Raw genomic sequence first — 18,974 nt, forward strand, 5'->3', positions numbered from 1 at the left:
AAAATACATATTCATAATTGAGAGACTCCCCATTCCACAAAATGAGCCAGTTGACTACTTATTTAGCTTACAATTTCATTGTTTAATTCTCAGGGTAGGTATTATTTATGATAATTAATGCTATATGATGCATTGATAACTAACCCTGAAATCTTATGGCTTAACACAATAGAGGTTATTGTGTGACTCACATGAAATCCAATATGGTGGGCAGCTCTCATGTTAATCTTGTAGTTTTGCCTTCTGAAGCATGTGGCCATCAGGGTCCTCATGGCAGGGGCTGGGATAGAAGGGGGAACGTTCAGGTTCAACTGTCTCATTCCAGAAGTGACACTCTCAGAATCCATTGTTCAGAACTTTCACAGGGGAGAAGTAGGGACGCACATGGAATATTGAGGGTCCACTTACTTCCCTGCAACTTCGTGTAAATTCATGTCCAGGTTCTTGCAGAACACTTCACTTTCTTCCCATGTGTCAGCCATAGGGTTTATGGTTTATTTCGTTGAACAATTAAAATTCATTTTAAATTTAAGAGCTAGCACCTGTTACCCGCCTAAGATGTGTGGCCTTGTGACAGAACTGAGAATACAGAGATGCTTATAATATATATGCAGTCTCTAGTCTTAAGGTTATTTTACCATTTAACTTTTTATTTTATGTTTGCTTTGAAATAATTTTCAGATCATTCTCTCTAATGTTCACAGGTGGGTGTAAGTGATCAGCTAATTAAAGACTATGTAATAAGTTACTGACTTATGATCAACAGGATCTTGTGTCCCTGCAGCAAATGTTTAATTTCAGATATTTCTTCCAAATCTCGAGAACCACTCCTCCTTCCCTTTTAACTGAAATAATTGCCGAGAACTCTTTTCTTCTTTATAATGGCAACATTTGAGAATCTCTAATATGCTCCATAGATAAGTAACTGCAGATTCATCTATTTCTCAGTATTACCTCATGGTTTATTTCTGATGTTCACTGAAGCAGGTTTGTAAATTAATATTCATATGAAATAGTCTATAGAAAGTTTCATAGCGTATCAGTTGAAAGCAATTATCCAGGAAGAATTTTTGTATCTGAATCAGTCTTGCAAATGCATCTCATATACTTTTTGAAAGGAAATAATTCTTCTGATTTCAAAAGATACATTTATCTTGGAAACACTATTATATATGCTCTTATTTGACTGTCTAAATCTACAGCTTGAACTGCTTCTTTCAGTGGTGCATCTGATTTTTAGTATGTGGATTCTGAGAGTATTAATCAATTTTTTATAACGTTTGGTTTCCTTATGTTTTCTATTTCAGAGTACCCGAGTGGCCTTGGACCATCTGGAGTCTGTGCCTGAGAAACTGAGCCTACTAGAAGATTTCAGAGACTCCAGAGTAAGAAAGAGTTGGCTTGTCTCTTTCAGTATTTTATCTGAGTGAGAACACTTGACATCTTCCTGATGTGCAAAGAAAAGTATAGTGAAGGAAGAAGGACTAAAAAACATTGGGGACTTTTAGCATACCACCTTATCAGAGTTTATTGACATTTGTGAAGTTAGAATTGAAAACAATGCAACTTATATATTAGCACAAGATAGGAAGATACTTTTACTGTACTACTAGATGCTCAGTTGGGCCCCTAAAGCTTTAACAATAATTTAGAAAAGCCTAAGAATTAAAGAGAGTTACACATTACACTGACAGTAGGTAACTTTTTTGATTAGCAATTTTAATTTGTGAATTATATGGGTACTGTTTGTTTTAGGTATATGGTAGTTCCCAGGTTATCTTTATACTATGACATATGAACTCAAACCCACATAAATTTCACATTTCGTATTTCATGGCCATTTATTGATAGACCTCTAACCACAAAGCATTTCATTATCAAGCCAATGTGTTACATGTGTTAATTTACCTTGTGTAATTTTTTTTTAATTCCTCACAGAGGAGATACTCAAAACAAATATCTCTGTTGCCAGTCCTGCCGGACAAGGTCTGGTCCCAAGAATGTCATATATAGCCTTAGGGCTGCAGATGCAATGTAAAATTTTAATGATTTATAATTTATTGACTGTGTATAGCTGAAGGTAACAATGGGAAGGATTTCTTTTTGGCAACCATGTTATCATATTTCACATTGACCTTAAAATATAACTTATGTTATATTTAGGTTCTGTTTAGAGCTGACATATTATTTGAAGATACAGTGGATAGGAAAATAGCCAGATCATGCCGTATTGATTTATTGGAAGCATTGATATAATGTGGTTCCCAAGGTCCACACTATCTTAAAATTACCTTGCATTAAGCATCTTTTGGTAGTTCAGTAACTAACATTTTTGAGTGAGATCCAGTTTAGCTGACACATCTACAAAGCTAGACTATCCCAAATTGAACAAAACCAAGTGTTTCAAATATATTTTACTAAGCTTTGATTCTTTCTCATGATTTGATTATATATTTGCAGTTTAAATATCTATCAAAGAATTATGAAACCGTATCCAAAACAATGCAATTTCTGTTTACTCTTAAACAACCCGATGTGACAGGAGGCAATATGTTATATCCATATTCTTTTTGTTTTTTCTCTGTAGCTAACAGAAATTATCCAAGTAAATGAAGGGCAGACAAGAGAAAGTGTGGGAAACAGGTGGCACTAGTCACTGAGAAATAGACACCTGTGTAATACCAGCATTAAAATATAAAGTTTAACCTCCAGTGACAGATCACTTTTGCCCCAGTTGTCTACAATGAACAGAATGTTCATAAGTACAATTTAAAAGTTGTATTCTCTATTATTACCAAAAGGCTCATTATCATTATTTTTAATCCTATGAGCTGGCAATCATCTGCAAGTCTAGCTCATATACATACAGACTCAGGCATATGAAGATGCCTAAATAGTGAAATTTTGGGGGAAAGTCTTTTTCAGAGTTCAGCATTGTATTTTCCAATATATTAAAATTGAAACCTTTAGCTTGAAAAGGGAAAGAGTTAATTAGCAAGTGTTATGCACACACTGCATGATACTTAGCAGGTGCAAAGTACTTTATGGTACATGTTTCCTAATCTTCAGAGATACCCTATAGATAGGTATTATTTTCACCCATTTTATAGATGAGGACACAGAAGCTTGGAGCCCATAAACTAGCTGAACATGGGATCTAATTTATGTGTAAAACAGCGGAGCCCATCTGCGTCGCCCTGCTGCTTTTAGCTTAAAATCTATTCTACATGTACTCTAAAGTTCTCTATGTGATTACAAAGAGCTGATTTTAATCAACTTAACAAAAATGACTAGACATGGCCTTAAATGAAATACATAAAGCCTTGAGATTATTAGATGTAGATTATATTTATTCAAACCCTTTAAACTTTCTAAAAATCAGTGTGGTGTGAACAAGAATACAAAGACCTAAGTTCTGGTACAAACTCATGCACCAGACAAAAATCACTTAATGCCTCAGGAGATAATGTCCACATTCATGTGACGAGACACTTGAACAATATTATCTCTGGGTTCTTATATACGTATTTCTTGATATGTAGACCATAGCCTATGACTTTAAGTGTGAGTACAGACCTTATCCTATTTGGATAGGCCTGACTTTATTCTTGTTTAAATGTGGTCGTATTTATTTTGAAAGAATTGTTGGCCAGGCATGGTGGCTCACGCCTGTAGTCCCAGCACTTTGGGAGGCTGGGTGGACCACCTCCCAGGTGGGTGGGAGGTGGGTGGACCACCTGAGGTCAGGAGTTCAAGACCAGCCTGACCAGCATGGCAAAACCCCATCTCTACTAAAAATACAAAATTAGCCAGTTGTGGTGGCACATGCCTGTAATCCCAGATACTCAGGAGGCTGGGGCAGGAAAATTGCTTGAACCCAGGAGGCGGAGGTTGCAGTGAGCTGAGATCATGCCATTGCACTCTAGCCTGGGTGACAGAGTGAGACTCTGTCTCAAAAAAAAAAAAAAAAAAATTGTTTCAGCTCTACAATTCCCTATTTAAACACTACATTTTTGATTAGGTGGAAAGGGAGTAGCATTGGGTTCCAAGTCCAAACTGCCACACATTGTCCAGCCCTGGGCAAATCATTTTAACTTCCCTGAGCTCTAGTTTTTAGAGGTTTTTGTTTTGTTTTGTTTTTATACTAAGCATGAGAACTTTGGAATTATAATACCCCTTCTAGCTTGAACATTCTGTAAGTTTAAGGTTTCTTGTGACTTTGAGGGACACTAAATCCCTATATGTATTTTTTTTTACATACCAAAATCAGTTGTCATCATTGTTTTTCTAATTTCTCCCTAAGTAATAATAGAAATGTCTAAATAATTATCTAGAGTAACTGTTTGCTGTGTTCCTTCTTCACCCAAGAAATGAAGAGAAAAGAAAGAAAAAAAGGCAGGCCCTGGAAATTTTTGTTTTCTTAATTTTTTTTTATTACCTGATTCTTTTTCTGTTTATAAAGGCAAAGGAGCTATCCTTAAATTTAAAAATCTACGTGACATAATAGTTAAAAGGTAGGATGTTGTTTATGGATAAGTGAAGTAAAAGGGCTTTAGTTTTATAGATAGCAATTTTTTAAAACAAGAATATATTGACGCTAAGTACCAATCCAAGGGATAGTACACAGCATCCAAATGCGGCATGTGTCATTAATGACATCTTTGGACAGTACATTGCTACTTGAACCTTGTTCTAAAGGGTGTCAGTCCCTGTAGATGGGCATAGGGACTAGCTGTTAAAAGAATTCAGGTAACCACTGTAGGATGCATTGCATTTTTATGGTTTTATCCACAGTGACAATTTTCTTCTTTTTCTTTTCTTTTTTTTTTTTTAAGACAGAGCCTTGCTCTTTCACCCATGCTGGAGTGCAATAGCACAATCTCACTGCAACCTCTGCCTCCTGGGCTCAAGCGATCCTCATTCTCCCACCTCAGCCTCCTGAGTAGCTGGGACTACAGGCATGCACCACCACATCTGACTAGTTTTTGTATTTTTTTATAGAGGTGAGGTTTCATCATGTTGCCCAGGCTGGTCTCGAACTCCTGGAGCAGAGCAGTCCTCCCACCTTGGCCTCCTAAAATGCTGGGATTACAGGTTTGAGCCACTGCATGTAACCTTCTTCTTTCTCTGTGGTGGCCTGTGATTCTCCTATATATCTCTAAATTTTTGTAATTATTTATTTTCATTTTTATCTACATATAGACTCTTTCTTACTCTAATTTCAAGCACCAATTTTCTTTCTTCTACCAGTTCAGACCCTTTGCTTTTTTTCCCAGGATTCCTGCAGTTCATCTGAGAGAACTGATGGAAGATACTCTAAATACAGAGTTCGCAGAAATTCTCTTCAGCATCACCAAGAGGACATCAAGTACAGAACCAAAAGTTTCAAAGTAATGTTCTTTATATACATTTTTAGTCTTCAAGTAGTATCCATGTTTAAGGCTACCACCTCTTAAGCAGCCTCTGTTTGTGTAAGGGCACTTGTGAAAGAAAATATTTTCCTTGATATATTAAATAGATTTTCAATTCTGTGGAAATAGAGAATAAAAATCTAGCATTTGTGCTTATCACATTTTGTCTGGGAAGTAAGCCTTAAGTCTATGCCATCACTGCTTGATATGTTACTTGTTTATGGGAACTGGTGCTGCTTAAGAGCCAAGAAACCCCTGGTCAACTGTTTGGTCAAAGTCTTAGTGTGATGTTCACCTTCTTCTATGTATAAGTCCAGCTGCTCTCCACACTGAAGTCTGCAGTAGGTCAGATAATGTATTGTACTTTGGAATTCTAGTCATTTTCTTCTAGAGGGGATATGAACTCCGTATTAATACTTCGGCTTTTGTTTCATCACCATGGAGCCAGCACAGGACACTGGGAAGACTTAACTATATTAACAAAAAGCATACATTCTCTAGAGCCTACCCAGTATCCATCTGGGATCTGGGTGATTTTAAATCCATTTGATCTTGGGCAGCTCTCAGTTTGGAGCAGGGTTTCTCAACCTTGGCACTCTTGATATTTGGGGCCAGTTAATTCATTGTGGTAGAGGCAGTTTTATGCATTGCAGTGTATTTAGTTGCATCCCTAAAACGTATGCACTAGATGCCAGTAACATCTCCCATCTCAGGTTGTAACATCCAAAAATGTCTCCTGACATTGTCAAATGTTCCCTGGAGGGCAAAGATGCCCTCTGTTGAGAATGTTGACCCAGAGAGAATCCATCTATATTCAAATGTGCACTCCAAGTCAATTTAAAAAAAAGCTAAGGGTTTTCTGGCTTTCTTGTGTTCTTACAAACTTGAATATGTATGAATATTCATTACACTGTATATATTCACTTATTACAGCGAAATATAATTATTTCTAAGAAGCGGCTTTCCTCCTCTGAATGTAATTGGATAGAATGCTCAGTGGATATAAAGACAGTGTTCATTTCCATAAGTCCTTCTTAGCATGCTTAAAATGAGCATTATACTTTCTCCCTTCCAAATAAAAATTAACACAATTAGGACAGGTTATTGATACCCTTACTGTGAAGAGAACATCCTGTGACTTTGTTCCCTTTTACTTTTGTTTTTAATAGATCCATATATTCACTATAGTAGTGACCTTGTCTCGTATGGCAATTTTTAAGTTCTCTAAATCATCTTCCAACATTCCCAGTCAGGTCCTGCAAACTCAAGCATTTCTCCACCATTTAAAGGAGTGCCGCTAATCTATAACAGAAATACAAAGTTTAGGCTACAAAAGCTAATGATTATTGAGCATATTTTAGAACAAACCACAAGACATTTCTCTTTTTGTAGGTGTTACATGCCTTATGTACATTATCATATGTAATATTCATGGCAGTCCTCTCAGATAAGCATGACTATTTTTCCTCTATACCACTGAAGAAAGCAAGGCTGTATAGTAATTAAATGGTTGAATCAGGATTAAAACCTAAGTCTGCCTAGCTTTAGTAATTTACGTCACTGACCACTGTGCCATGACAGTATAAGTTTAGACCTTATATACCTAATTTTTTCTGGAAGTCACCAAATACAGGAATATATTTTCAATATGTAAAAATCAGTGTTCTCCGAAAATGCATAAACATAGTACATGCCTCTTAGTTCAACAGAGGTCTAGATGCAAATGAAACATTTAAAACATTATTTTCCAGTACACTTAGAGTTGGTATCAGGTGAATCAGTGCTATCTAGTGGCACCCAAATTGCTATAAATCAATGCAATTTCCATAACAGCATATGGCAAAGCTATGAATGTTTAACATGTTCAGCAAGTAATCTCATTGGAGTTCTGTTTAAAATTACATTTGCAGCTGAAGAGGGCATCAGGCCTAGTTCATAAGAGGGGCCAGCACTTAGCAAAATGAAAAATAAGTTTGAAAATTTTGCAAGTAGATAGTGCAAATATAGGATAGAGCTGCAGAACCCATTTTATGATGGCATTGTTCTCCATTAATACTACTTAAATATTTTAAAACAGATACATTTCAGCAATGGATATATCTACTATCACCCATATGTCACAGATTCCTGGCCTGAAATAATATAGTAATTTAACGTAAAACTCACAGGAATATAACATTTTTGGTAGTCATTGGAGAGGAAAATATGGGAACACATTTTTGCCAATTGTAGATACCAGTGGTCATTTTCTCATACTCCTTTCATGAAAATAAGTTTTTAAAAAAGACTGAGAGAGAAGTCAGCTTTAAAAGAACAGCGAGCTTAAATGAGTAATGAGAAAGTTGTGTTAGTCATTTCTTGTCTTCATGGATAATCAGAAGAGCCAGCTATGATACCTCATTGACATCCTGAAGAAAATGCTTCAGATAAGAGAAACAGGAACTCAAGAGAGAATGTGCCCCTTACTCCATCAGTTTCAGGAGACATTATTTCAGTAGCTATTAACTTTCCCCACATTTGCTAAGACAGAATTCAAAGAAAAGGCAAATTATAGGGACTTGAGTTAACTGGTTCTACTGAAAACTACAGTTCCAGGAAATCAGTGTAAGACTAGTTTAATGCAACAAACATACACTGTACAGCTACCATGTTGCAAATCACAGTACCTGTGGGTGTGGGGTTGGGGAATAAATGCATAAAGATGCAGAAAGCATGGTATTAAAGGAGAGAATATTTACCTAGTTATCTTAATTCTAACAGACACAGGTGCTCTAGAGCAGAGGTTGGCAAACTGCTCGTGGGTCCAATCTTGCCTGCCAACTATTTTTGTAAATAAAGTTTTATTGTAATACAACCACACTCATTTATTCACATATTGTCTTTGGCTGCTTTTGCACTGAACAGTAGAGTTTAATAGTTGCTACAGAAACCATATGGCCCACAAAGACTAAAGTATTTACTGTCTGGCCCTCTATAGAAAATGTTTTCCAACCTCTGGTCTAGAGGAGGAAGAAACTACTAATCTACTTCTTCCTTTACACATTATATGACGTATTTCCTTTTCTGTATTTGCCAATCAAATAGATACTCTCCAAGCTCTTTGGAAAGTCATAATACTTACTCATTCAGCAAATATTTATTGAGTGTCAGATGTATGCCAAGAACTTTCTAGGTGCATGGGACTCACGTCAGTGAACAAAATGAAGCAAAAATCTCTGACTTTTTTGTTGTAATTGGACAATATTCATATTTTTGTTGTTGTTTTTCTAAACACAGAATTCATCAAACATTTATTGGATTTCTAATGCAAACCAAGGCACTGTGCTAGGAGCTCAAGAGAATGGCACAATAGGAAAAAACATTACCAACCCTTAGGAATTTAAATCCTTCATACAAATTACAGTGGCACAAAAAAGAAAAGGGCTAAATGCTATAGAGGTAGCCCCATAAAAGTGGCCCCAGTAAACTGCATTGGGGCTTCAGAGGAAAGAAAGATGCTCAAGAGTCTTTTGAAAGGAGGTTTGTAGTGACAAGGCACAAGAAAACATTTATCCACATCTCAGTTTGGGAGAGGATCACTATTAGAATTTCAGTTGTAGATTCTGACTATATTCCTGTTGACAGACAAATAACTGTTGGAATAGCAGACTGTGTTGGCAGCTGGCTTCTCTTATGTTGTTGCTGTTGTAAAAAGGCAATGAAACATCCAATATGACCACACTGCTGGTGTAGGGAAGGGTTAGCAGGAAGTGGGCAAGTCAGGTTCTCTTTCAATCCCTCCAAGGCTATAGCCATCTCCTCTGTTTATTCCTGTGGCAATCACCACAACAAAAAGGATCAGCTTTCTAGAAGCCTGTCAAGATTTTGAGCAGGACCATCATCCCCAGTTGTGAGAGCATCAAATGTAATATTGTCTTAAGTTGACCAAGCTAACTGGACAAAGCCTGATCTAAAAGCTTACATTTAGAATTCATTTCAAAGCTGAATCTAACACAACATTTTCTCTGTCTTGGTAGACAAGAGAAGCATTTCATGGCCTCTCTTTCATCAAGCCTAATTGGGTTTCTGTAGGACATACAGGCTTCCTTCCTGGCTCAGCTGTTTCAAATAGAACAGAATGTTCAAAAGTCAGCCAGTAACACAGCATCACTAATTTGAATTCACAGAGGAGCATGGTTTTGTCCAAGACATCCCCATTTATTACCTTTACCCATACTAAATATATGGTTTCAATTAACATTGGAATTTTTTAGTAAAATTGCAGAAGGCATGTTTATTCCCCATTCTTCTTCCCCTTGAAAGAAAAGTCATGATTTTTAATTTGTAGTTGAAGAGTTAGTGTACAGTTTCTTTTTAAACAAACAGATGTTTTATGGGACAAGATGAGGTAGGTGAGGAAGCATTAATAATGGCTTTCGGCAGAGTCCATGGAAGCAGAGTTTGCCAAAGCCCTGTCATATTTGTTCAGTGTAAGTATGTGTGTGATATAAGTACATGTTTTGTTCCTTGAACTCATTTCTCTCTCATTGAATCTTTGTAATTTGTTTATACCTTGCTCACAGCAATTAATGGCTGTTAGCACTTTCTCAAGTCAGCTATTTCTGTACATATCTTAAATCTTCTACAACAGTAGCTGCTAAAGCATGCTATGTATAATTCCTAGTACAATTCAAGATTGTAGATGATGCATAAACATTTTTATTTTAATGACTATAAAAATATATCACTAATGGATTATTACATTGATTTTTACAGATATTGCTTAGGAATAGTAGTGGCAACCATGGGAGAATTTGAGAGAGTGTTAACCCTACAATACTCCAATTATCTCATTTATAACTACTCCATGCTTTGATAAGAATTCATATGTAAACTAATATGCAAACACAGCTCTGTGCTTCTCTCCATCCTTTAAGCCTCCCCTATACAGAGATTTAGAGTGCAAGGTTAACTTTTAAGTAAATGTAAGAGAAAACAGTAGTAAAACTATAGGTGAATATTGATGTTTGGGAAATGCTCTTCTACTAGATTGTATGGGCTTTTGAAGGCAAGCACTGCCTTGACTCCAGAACATACAGTGAGTGTACAACACATGTTAAATTGGTGATTTTAAAAACTCTTAAAAAATCATTTTCTAGTTTCAGCCTTTCTAAAATTCTAACAAAAATTTAATTGCTATTTTTGCAGTAAAGATTACATGACACATTTAAAACCTTAAAGGCAATCAAATCATGCTGAAATATGAAGATATGTTTATTCTCTTGAAGTGGTCAAGACTAACCTGCTCGCCATATTTAACTAGTCAGTTTCATCCTGCTCTTCAAAAATTAAACAAAAGGTTGCCAGTTGAATTGGTATTTTTTTCTTTGTTAAAAATCTGAAATTTGTAATGGATCTAAAGTGCTTATTCAGAAACCAACATGGGTACTTAGATGAACATATTAATATTTTAACCTATTAGAGCCACACTTTATCAAACCCAATTCCCTTAGCAAGCCACATGCTTTTACCCTTCCAAATAATTTACTCCACAAAAATATTAAGAAAAGAAAGATTGTGAACAAATGTAACTATATAAGCCATTTTAAATAATCTCTAATTCAAAATTCTAGGTACTAAATACCTAAGAAAAGACAATTAAATTTATTAGTTTTTAACAAACATCATAATATATTCATCCAAACAATGATTGTTTCTTTTAAAATAGTCACTTTAAGGCCGTGTGTGGTGGCTCATGCCTATAATCCCAGCACTTTGGGAGGCTGAGGTGAGCAGATCATGAGGTCAGGAGATCGAGACCATCTTGGCTAACATGCTGAAGCCCTGTCTCTACTAAAATTACAAAAAAAAAAAAAAAAAAAATTAGCTGGGTATGGTGGTGGACGCCGTAGTCCCAGCTACTCAGGAGGCTGAGGCAGGAGAATGGGGTGAACCCAGGAGGCAGAGCTTGCAGTGAGCCGAGATCGTGCCACTACACTTCAGCCTGGGTGACAGAGCGAGACTCCATCTCAAGAAAAAAAAAAAAAAAAACCAATAAAGTCACTTTAAGAGACTAAGCACTGATTCCTGTGAACCATCATTAAAAACATCTTCACACCCGTCCCTTTATTTCTTATGTCAATGGCACATCTTTTTGAGTATGCTTGTTTGTGGCAAATTTTTATCCACTATGAGTGGATTTGGTTTCTAAAAATGGATTAAAGTCATGTGAAGCCAAGTCTGAAGTAAGTAAAAAGAAAAAAAATTTGAGTAAAATCTTTTCATTATTGACACACTGGGAATATATAATTTCATACAATAAAATATCAATTAGATATTAGTCCTATTATGAAAACTAGTCAAAGAGATTCAAATGGATTTATCTAGAAGAGTATTTTCATAAATCTGTTAATATGGTAGATGAGTGTTGCTTTGGTTTTTTTTTTTTTTTAGATGGAATCTCACTCTGTAATCCAGGCTGGAGTGCAGTGATGGTCTTGGCTCACTGCAACCTCCGCCTCCTGAGTTCAAGCAAGTCTCCTGCCTCAGCCTCCCAGGTAGCTGGGATCACAGGCATGTGCCACCATGCCTGGCTAATTTTTGTATTTTTAGTGGAGATGGGGTTTCACCATGTTGGCCAGGCTGGCCTCCAATGCCTGACCACAGATGATCTGTGATCTTCCACCTCCCAAAGTGCTGGGATTACAGGTGTGAGCCACTGTGTGTGGCTTGCTTTGGGTTTTTAATATTATTGTATCTATTATTGTATCAATTTGGATGCCCAATGGTAAATTTGCATAGTTTGCATAGTTAGAAGTACTGGTTGTTCACTGTTTCTGTCTGGATAGATTAGAATCATACAGTGTTAATGCTGAGAGGACTCAGAGATGATCTGATGCAGCCCCATAATTTTTTTACATCAAGACACTGAGAATGTGAGAGAAGTAATCTCCTGTTTCCCAGCTCCACCACAGCAAACTTTAATTTCTGCACTTTGGTCAAGAAATGATCATCATATGACCATTTATTGAGTTCTTTAGTGTAGATGGCACAGCGCTAAATTGTGGAGTATTTGGATGGGTAGATGGAAAAATGAGTAGATGGAAAGATGGGTAGATGGAGACAATCATAGCCTCACCCTCTTGGAGGTTAAAATGTAAAATAGCAGCCACACAGATGGAGATATGGAGGGCAGACTTTAAGTAAAACATCTGCCCAGATTAAACTTTCAGATAGGAATAAAGTAGTTTACTGAGGAAGAGATTAAATTTTCTTGAGCACTGATAGAGAACTGGGAATTCAGAGTAGGGCAGAAATGGAGGGACAGTGCATTATTAGGCTAGAGACAAATTCAGGAAAATATTTTTGCCAGGGAATGTGAAATACATATGTGTTTGTTCCTTCTCTCCAGGGGAAGGGCTGGACAAATTAAAATTTTAAAAAATTAAAAGTATCATTTGTCTCATATACTTTGAACTTATAATATTCCAGAGAGAGAAATACTTGGTGGGTATCATTAAATATTCATCATTAGAGATCAGTTTAGCAAAGACATTTAGTCAGGTTGGAACAGCTTTTTAAAAACCAATTACAATGTGGGTTATGAAAGAGAAATGGAAGAAACCCAGGAAAAATATTAGAAAATGCAAGTCCCTTCACCCAGTGGAACTTTTGCAGAGATTTCTGGCTAACTAGCTTGTTGAGACTTAGGACAGCAATGAAAATAGGTCCTTGTGCTAAGTATATAAGAATTGGTAAGAAGCAAAAGCTGAGATCATTAGAATTGCAAAGAATGTTCCTTTTTAACAAATATTTCCTTTTTAATACTTAAGCTTTTGGTGCAAAGATAGCTAGGAATTGGAAACATTCATTTTATGGTCACCTTATAAAATTTACTTTTATAGAAGTTCTACAAGTTAATTATCAGTATAGAATTAGAGGAGATGATTTCATATTCTGTTATGTTGATTGTTCAAAGCATTTTGAAATATTTTTATTTTAGGGTAGTCTTTTAGGGTTAACTTGGCTAGTTTTGTTTCAAGGTAATATAAGAAATGCTGACAATATTTTGAAGACTTATATTAGAACTTAAAGATATAATAGAGTTAAACCTCCTCATTTTCCAAAAGTGAAAGAAATAAATGTGAGTGATTGAATCATGAATAAGTCAACAATTGTAAAGGGAATTGTAAACAGTCATAAATGTGTGTTCACCTATTAACAGTGTCAAAATATATGAAGAAAAAACTGATAGAATTGTAAGGAAAAATAGTCAAATCCATAATTATAGTTGGAGATTTCAACATTCCTTTTTCAGCAATTCATAAAACAGTAGGCAGAAAGTCAGTAAAGATATAGAAGACTTGAACAATACTATTAACCAAGTAAATTTAATTGACATTTATAGAATACTTCCCCCAAAACAGCTAATTACACATATTTTTCATGTATACATTGAATATTTCCCAAGGTAGACTATATTCTAAGTCATAATGAGAGACAGGGCTACGTGGATTTCCTAGGGCGACTAAGAATCCCTAAGCCTAATTGGGAAGGTGACCGCATCCACCTTTAAATACGGGGCTTGCAACTTAGCTCACATCTGACCAATCAGGTAGTAAAAAGAGCTCACTAAAATGCTAATTAGGCTAAAACAGGAGGTAAAGAAATAGCCAATCATCTATCACCTGAGAGCGTGGGGGAGGGACAATGCTCAGGATATAAACCCAGGCATTGGAGCTGGCAATGGCAACCCCCTTTGGGTCCCCTCCCATTGTATGGGAGTTCTGTTTTCACTCTATTAAATGTTGCAACTGCATGTTCTTCTGGTCTGTGTTTGTTAAGGCTGGAGCTGAGCTTTCGCTCGCCGTCCACCACTGCTATTTGCTGCAGACCCGCCACTGACTTCCACCCCTCTGGATCTGGCAGGGTGTCCACTGCGCTCCTGATCCAGCGAGATGCCCATTGCCACTCCCAATCAGGCTAAAGTCTTACTATTGTTCCTGCATGGCTAAGTGTCCCGGTTCATCTTAATCAAGCTGAACGCTAGTTGCTGGGTTCCACGGTTCTCTTCTGTGACCCACGGCTTCTAATAGAGCTATAACACTCACCGCATAGCTCAAGATTACATTCCTTGGAATCCATGAGGCCAAGAACCCCAAGTCAGAGAACAAAAGGCACTGAAGAGGGTAGGAAAGACTATCTTGAATTGCCTACATTTCCCCACTCCTCCCCCATCCTCTGGCAGCAGCTATGTGGTGGGAGAGAGAATCTGTGTGTTTTGGGGAGGGAGAGAACAGTGATTGTGGAACTTTGCATGGGAACTCAGTGCTACCCTGTCACAGTGGAAAGCAACACAAGTCAGAATTTAGTCATGCCCATGGAGGGAGCATTTAGACGAGCACTAGCCAGAAGGGAATCATCCATCCTGATAGTTGGAATCTGAGTTCTAGCTAGGCCCATCACTATGGACTAAAGTTCTCTGGGATCCTAAATAAACTTGAAAGGCAGTTTAGCCACAAGGACAAGCCTGGTACCGTGCTGGGCTTGGAGCCATTGGCGTGACCCAATAAGACAATAGCCAGGGCTATCAAGGGAGTGCTAGCATCACCTCTCCCCCAACTAAGGCAATACAGCTCAAAGCTCCAGGAGACACTCATTCCTTCAGATTTAGTTGGGGAAAGGAGGAGAATAAAGAGGACTTTGTTTTGCAACTTGGATATCAGCTTAGCCATAGTAGAATAGAGTACCAGGCAGAGTCCCGAAGCCCTCATTCCATGACCTAGCTCCCAGATAACATTTCTAGACACATCCTGGGTCAGAAGGGAACCTGCTTTGTTGAAGAAAGAACCCAGTCATGACAAGATTTATCACCTGCTGACTAAAGAGCCTGTAGGTCTTGCACACCTGTAATCCCAGCACTTTGGGAGGCTGAGGTGGGCGGATCACCTGAGGTCAGGAATTCAAGACCAGCCTGGCTAACATGGTGAAACCCTGTTTCTACTAAAAATACAAAAAAATTAACTGGATGTGGTGGTATGCACCTGTAATCCCAGCTGGTCAGGAGGCTGAGGCAGGAGAATTGCTTGAACCCGGGAGGTGGAGGTTGCAGTGAGCTGCCATCGCACCATTGCCCTCCAGCTTGGGCAACAAAAGTGAAACTCCATCTCAAAAAAAAAAAAAAAAAAAAAAACCTAAGTGGTACCTAGGCAGTACTCGCCACAGGCCTTAGGTAAGACCCAGGCCTGTGCTAGCTTCAGGTGTGACCCAGCACATTCTCAGCTGTAGTTGTCACAGGGCAAGACTTCTTGCTTGAGAAAAGGAAAGAGAAGAGTAAAGGGGACTTTGTCTTGCAGCTTGGGCAACAGCTCAGGCACAGTGGAGATGCTGATTCCAGGTCTTGGCTTCTGGACAACATTTCTGAAATAGCCCTAGACCAGTTAGGAGCCTGTTACCCTGAAGGGAGAGACCCAGGCCTGGCAGCATTCACTACAAGCTGAATGAAGAGCCCTCAACATTATCTGGTTGAGAGTTTGTTGAGTGAACATCGGTAGTAGTTAGGCAGTACTCATCATGGGCCTGGGGCTGTGGTGGCCACAGAGAGAGACTCTTTCTTCATGAGGAAAGAAGAGTGAAAAGTAGGAAGGACTTTGTCTTCTGGCTTGTGTGTCAGCTCAGCCTCAGTAGAATAGAGCAGCAAGTAGATCCCTAAAGTTTCCAACTCTGGATCCTGGCTCCTGGATGGCATTTCTGGATCTGCCCTGGGCTGGGGCAGAGCTCACTGCTCTGAAGGAAAGGCCACAAGCATGGCTGGATTCACCACCTGCTAACTGGAGAAGCTACAGGCCTTGAGTGAACATGACCAATAGCCAGGAGTTAGTCACATGGACCCAGCAGAGTCCTAGTGGTGATGGCCACAGGGATGTTTCTGTCACCTCTTCCCCATCTCCAGGCAGCTTATCATGGAGAGAGAGTGAGTTCATTGATTTGGCAAAAATTAGGGGAAGAGAACAAGAGACTCTGCCTGGTAACCCAGGGAATTCTCATGGATCTTATTCAAGACCACCAGGCAGTACCTCTATAAGTCTGCAAGAATCACAGTGATACTGGGCTTCAGGTGCCATTTAATGCAGACAAAGCTGCAGTGACCAAAGACTTAGATCACAACACTCAATTCCCTTTGAATACCTGGAAACCCTTCTCAGGAAGGATGGATCCAAACAAGCCCAGACTGCCAAGACTACAATAAATACCTAACTCTTCAGGACTCAGACACTGACAAGTATCCCCCAGCATCAGAACCATCCATGAAAACATGCCCTCACCAAACAAACTAAACACACCAGGGACCAATCCTGGAGTGACAGAAATATGTGACCTTTAAGAGAATTCAAAATAGCTGTTTAAATAGCACCACAAAATTCAAGATAACACAGAGACGGAATTTAGAATCCTTTTAGATAAACTTAACAAAGAGATTGAAATAATATTTAAAAATCAAGCAGAAATTCTGGAGCTAAAAAATTTAATTGACATACTGAAGAATGCAAGAGTCACTCAAAAGCAGAATTGCTTAAGCAGAAGAAATAATTAATGAGCTTAAAGACAGGCTATTTGAAAATATACAGTCAGAGGAGACAAAAAAATAAAAAATAATGAAGCATACCAATAAGATCTAGAAAATAGCCTCTGTTGATGAAAAGAGTCAAACTTTGTAAAATATTTGAAGAGATTTATTCTGAACCAAATATGAGTGACCTTAGCCCATGACACAGCCCTTAGGAGGGTCCTGAGAATATGTGCCCAAGGTGGTTGGGGTACAGCTTGGTTTTATATATATTAGGGAGGCATGAGACATCAATCAAATACATTTGAGAAATACATTGGTTTGGTTCAGAAAGATGGGACAACTCAAAGCAGGGGCTTCCAGGCTATAGGTAAATTTAAACATTTTCTGGTTGACAATTAGTTGAGGTTGTCTAAAGACCTGGGATCAATAGAAAGGAAATATTCAGGTTAAGATAAAAGATTGTGGAGACCAAGGTCTTTTTGAAGTCTTATAGTGGCTGCCCTTAGAGACAGTAGATGACAAATATTTCCTATTCAGATCATTAAAAGGTGCTAGACTTTTAGTTAATCTCTTCAGGATTGGGAGGGCCTGAAGAAAAAGATCTAGCTATGTTAATAGAGATTCTTTACAAATGCAGTTTTTCCCACACAAAGGATGGCTTTGCAGGGCCATTTCAAGATATGGCAGAAAAACATGGTTTGGGGTAAAATATTTTGATTTTCTTCCTGGTATTGTAATGCTATGCCAGAGTCAGACTGGAAAGTAAGTCACGATACATAGAATTAAATAAGACCCATCTGATGAGAATTTATAGTTTGTAGGGCACAACTCCCCAGACCCCTTAGACAGGAATTTGGGCAAGATTAAAAAATAGAGCTTAGTTTTCACCTCAAAAGGACAGATACAAGAGTTATTGGCCTTAAAGAGGAGCTAGAGAGAGAGATTGGAGTAGAAAGCCTTTCAATGAAATAACAACAGAGAACTTTCCAAAACTACAGAAAGATATAAATATTTAAGTACAAGAAGGTTATAGAACACCAAGTAAATTTAACCCAAATAAGACTACCTCAAAACGTATAACTCCCAAGGGTCAAGTATTAGGAAAAAAATTAAAAGCAACAAGATTAAAGAAACAAATAATATACAAAGGAGCTCCCATCCATCTGTCAGCAGACTTTTCAGTGTAAATCTTACAGGCCAGGAGAGATAGGCATGACATATTTAAATTGCTGAAGAAATACAACTTTTATGCTAGAATAGTATATCCAGGAAAAATATCCTTCAAATGTGAAGGGGAAGTGAAGACTTTCCCAGAAAAACAAAAACTGAGGGTATTTATCAACACTAGACCAGTCCTATAACAAAAGCTAATGGGAGTCCTTCAATCTGACATTAAAGGATGTTGACAAGCAATACTATATCATTTGAAGGTACAAAACTCACTGGTAATGGTAAGTACACAGAAAAATCTGAATATTATAACACTGTAATTACAGTGTATAAAGTACTCATGTCTTCAGTAGAAAGACTAAAAGATAAGTCAGTCAAAACTAATAATAAATACAACTTTTCAGGGCATAAATGGCATAAGATAAAAATAGAGACAAAGAAATTTAAAACTAGGAGGGGTGAAGTTAAAATGTTTTTATTAGTTTTCTCTTTGCTTGTTTGTTAGTTTGCTTGTTCTTGAAGTGTTACCATTAGTTAAAAAATAACATGTTATGTTATTTGCAAACCTCATGATAACCTTAAATCAAAAAACCTACAACAGATACACAAAAAATAAAAAGCAAGAAATTAAAACATACTACCAGAAGAAATTGCTTTCACAAAAAGGAAGACAGGAAGAAGACAACCAGAAAACAAACATAAAATGAATAACAAAATGACAGGAGTAAGTTCTTGCTTATCAGTAGTAACAGTGATTGTAAATAGACTAAATTCTCCAATCAGAAGACATAGAATGACTGAATGGATTGAAAAAGGAAACAAGACCCAATGGTCTGTTGCCTACA

The 18,974-nt window shown here is 37.5% G+C and overlaps 1 protein-coding gene across 3 annotated transcripts in view; it reads left to right on the plus strand.

Annotated features, from left to right (window-relative positions):
- The window catches only part of CEP128 (centrosomal protein 128), a 504,131-nt gene that overhangs the window by 469,963 nt on the left and 15,194 nt on the right, over positions 1–18,974 (plus strand). For all 3 annotated transcript variants that reach the window (XM_023185111.1, XM_023185121.1, XM_026455590.1), the window contains 2 exons: positions 1,308–1,385; positions 5,277–5,390. In XM_023185111.1, the coding sequence (XP_023040879.1) occupies positions 1,308–1,385; positions 5,277–5,390 (192 nt within the window). The remainder of the gene's footprint in view (positions 1–1,307; positions 1,386–5,276; positions 5,391–18,974) is intronic.

The sequence above is a fragment of the Piliocolobus tephrosceles genome, chromosome 6 (genome assembly GCF_002776525.5).
Source record: "Piliocolobus tephrosceles isolate RC106 chromosome 6, ASM277652v3, whole genome shotgun sequence".
Taxonomy (NCBI): Eukaryota; Metazoa; Chordata; class Mammalia; order Primates; family Cercopithecidae; genus Piliocolobus; species Piliocolobus tephrosceles.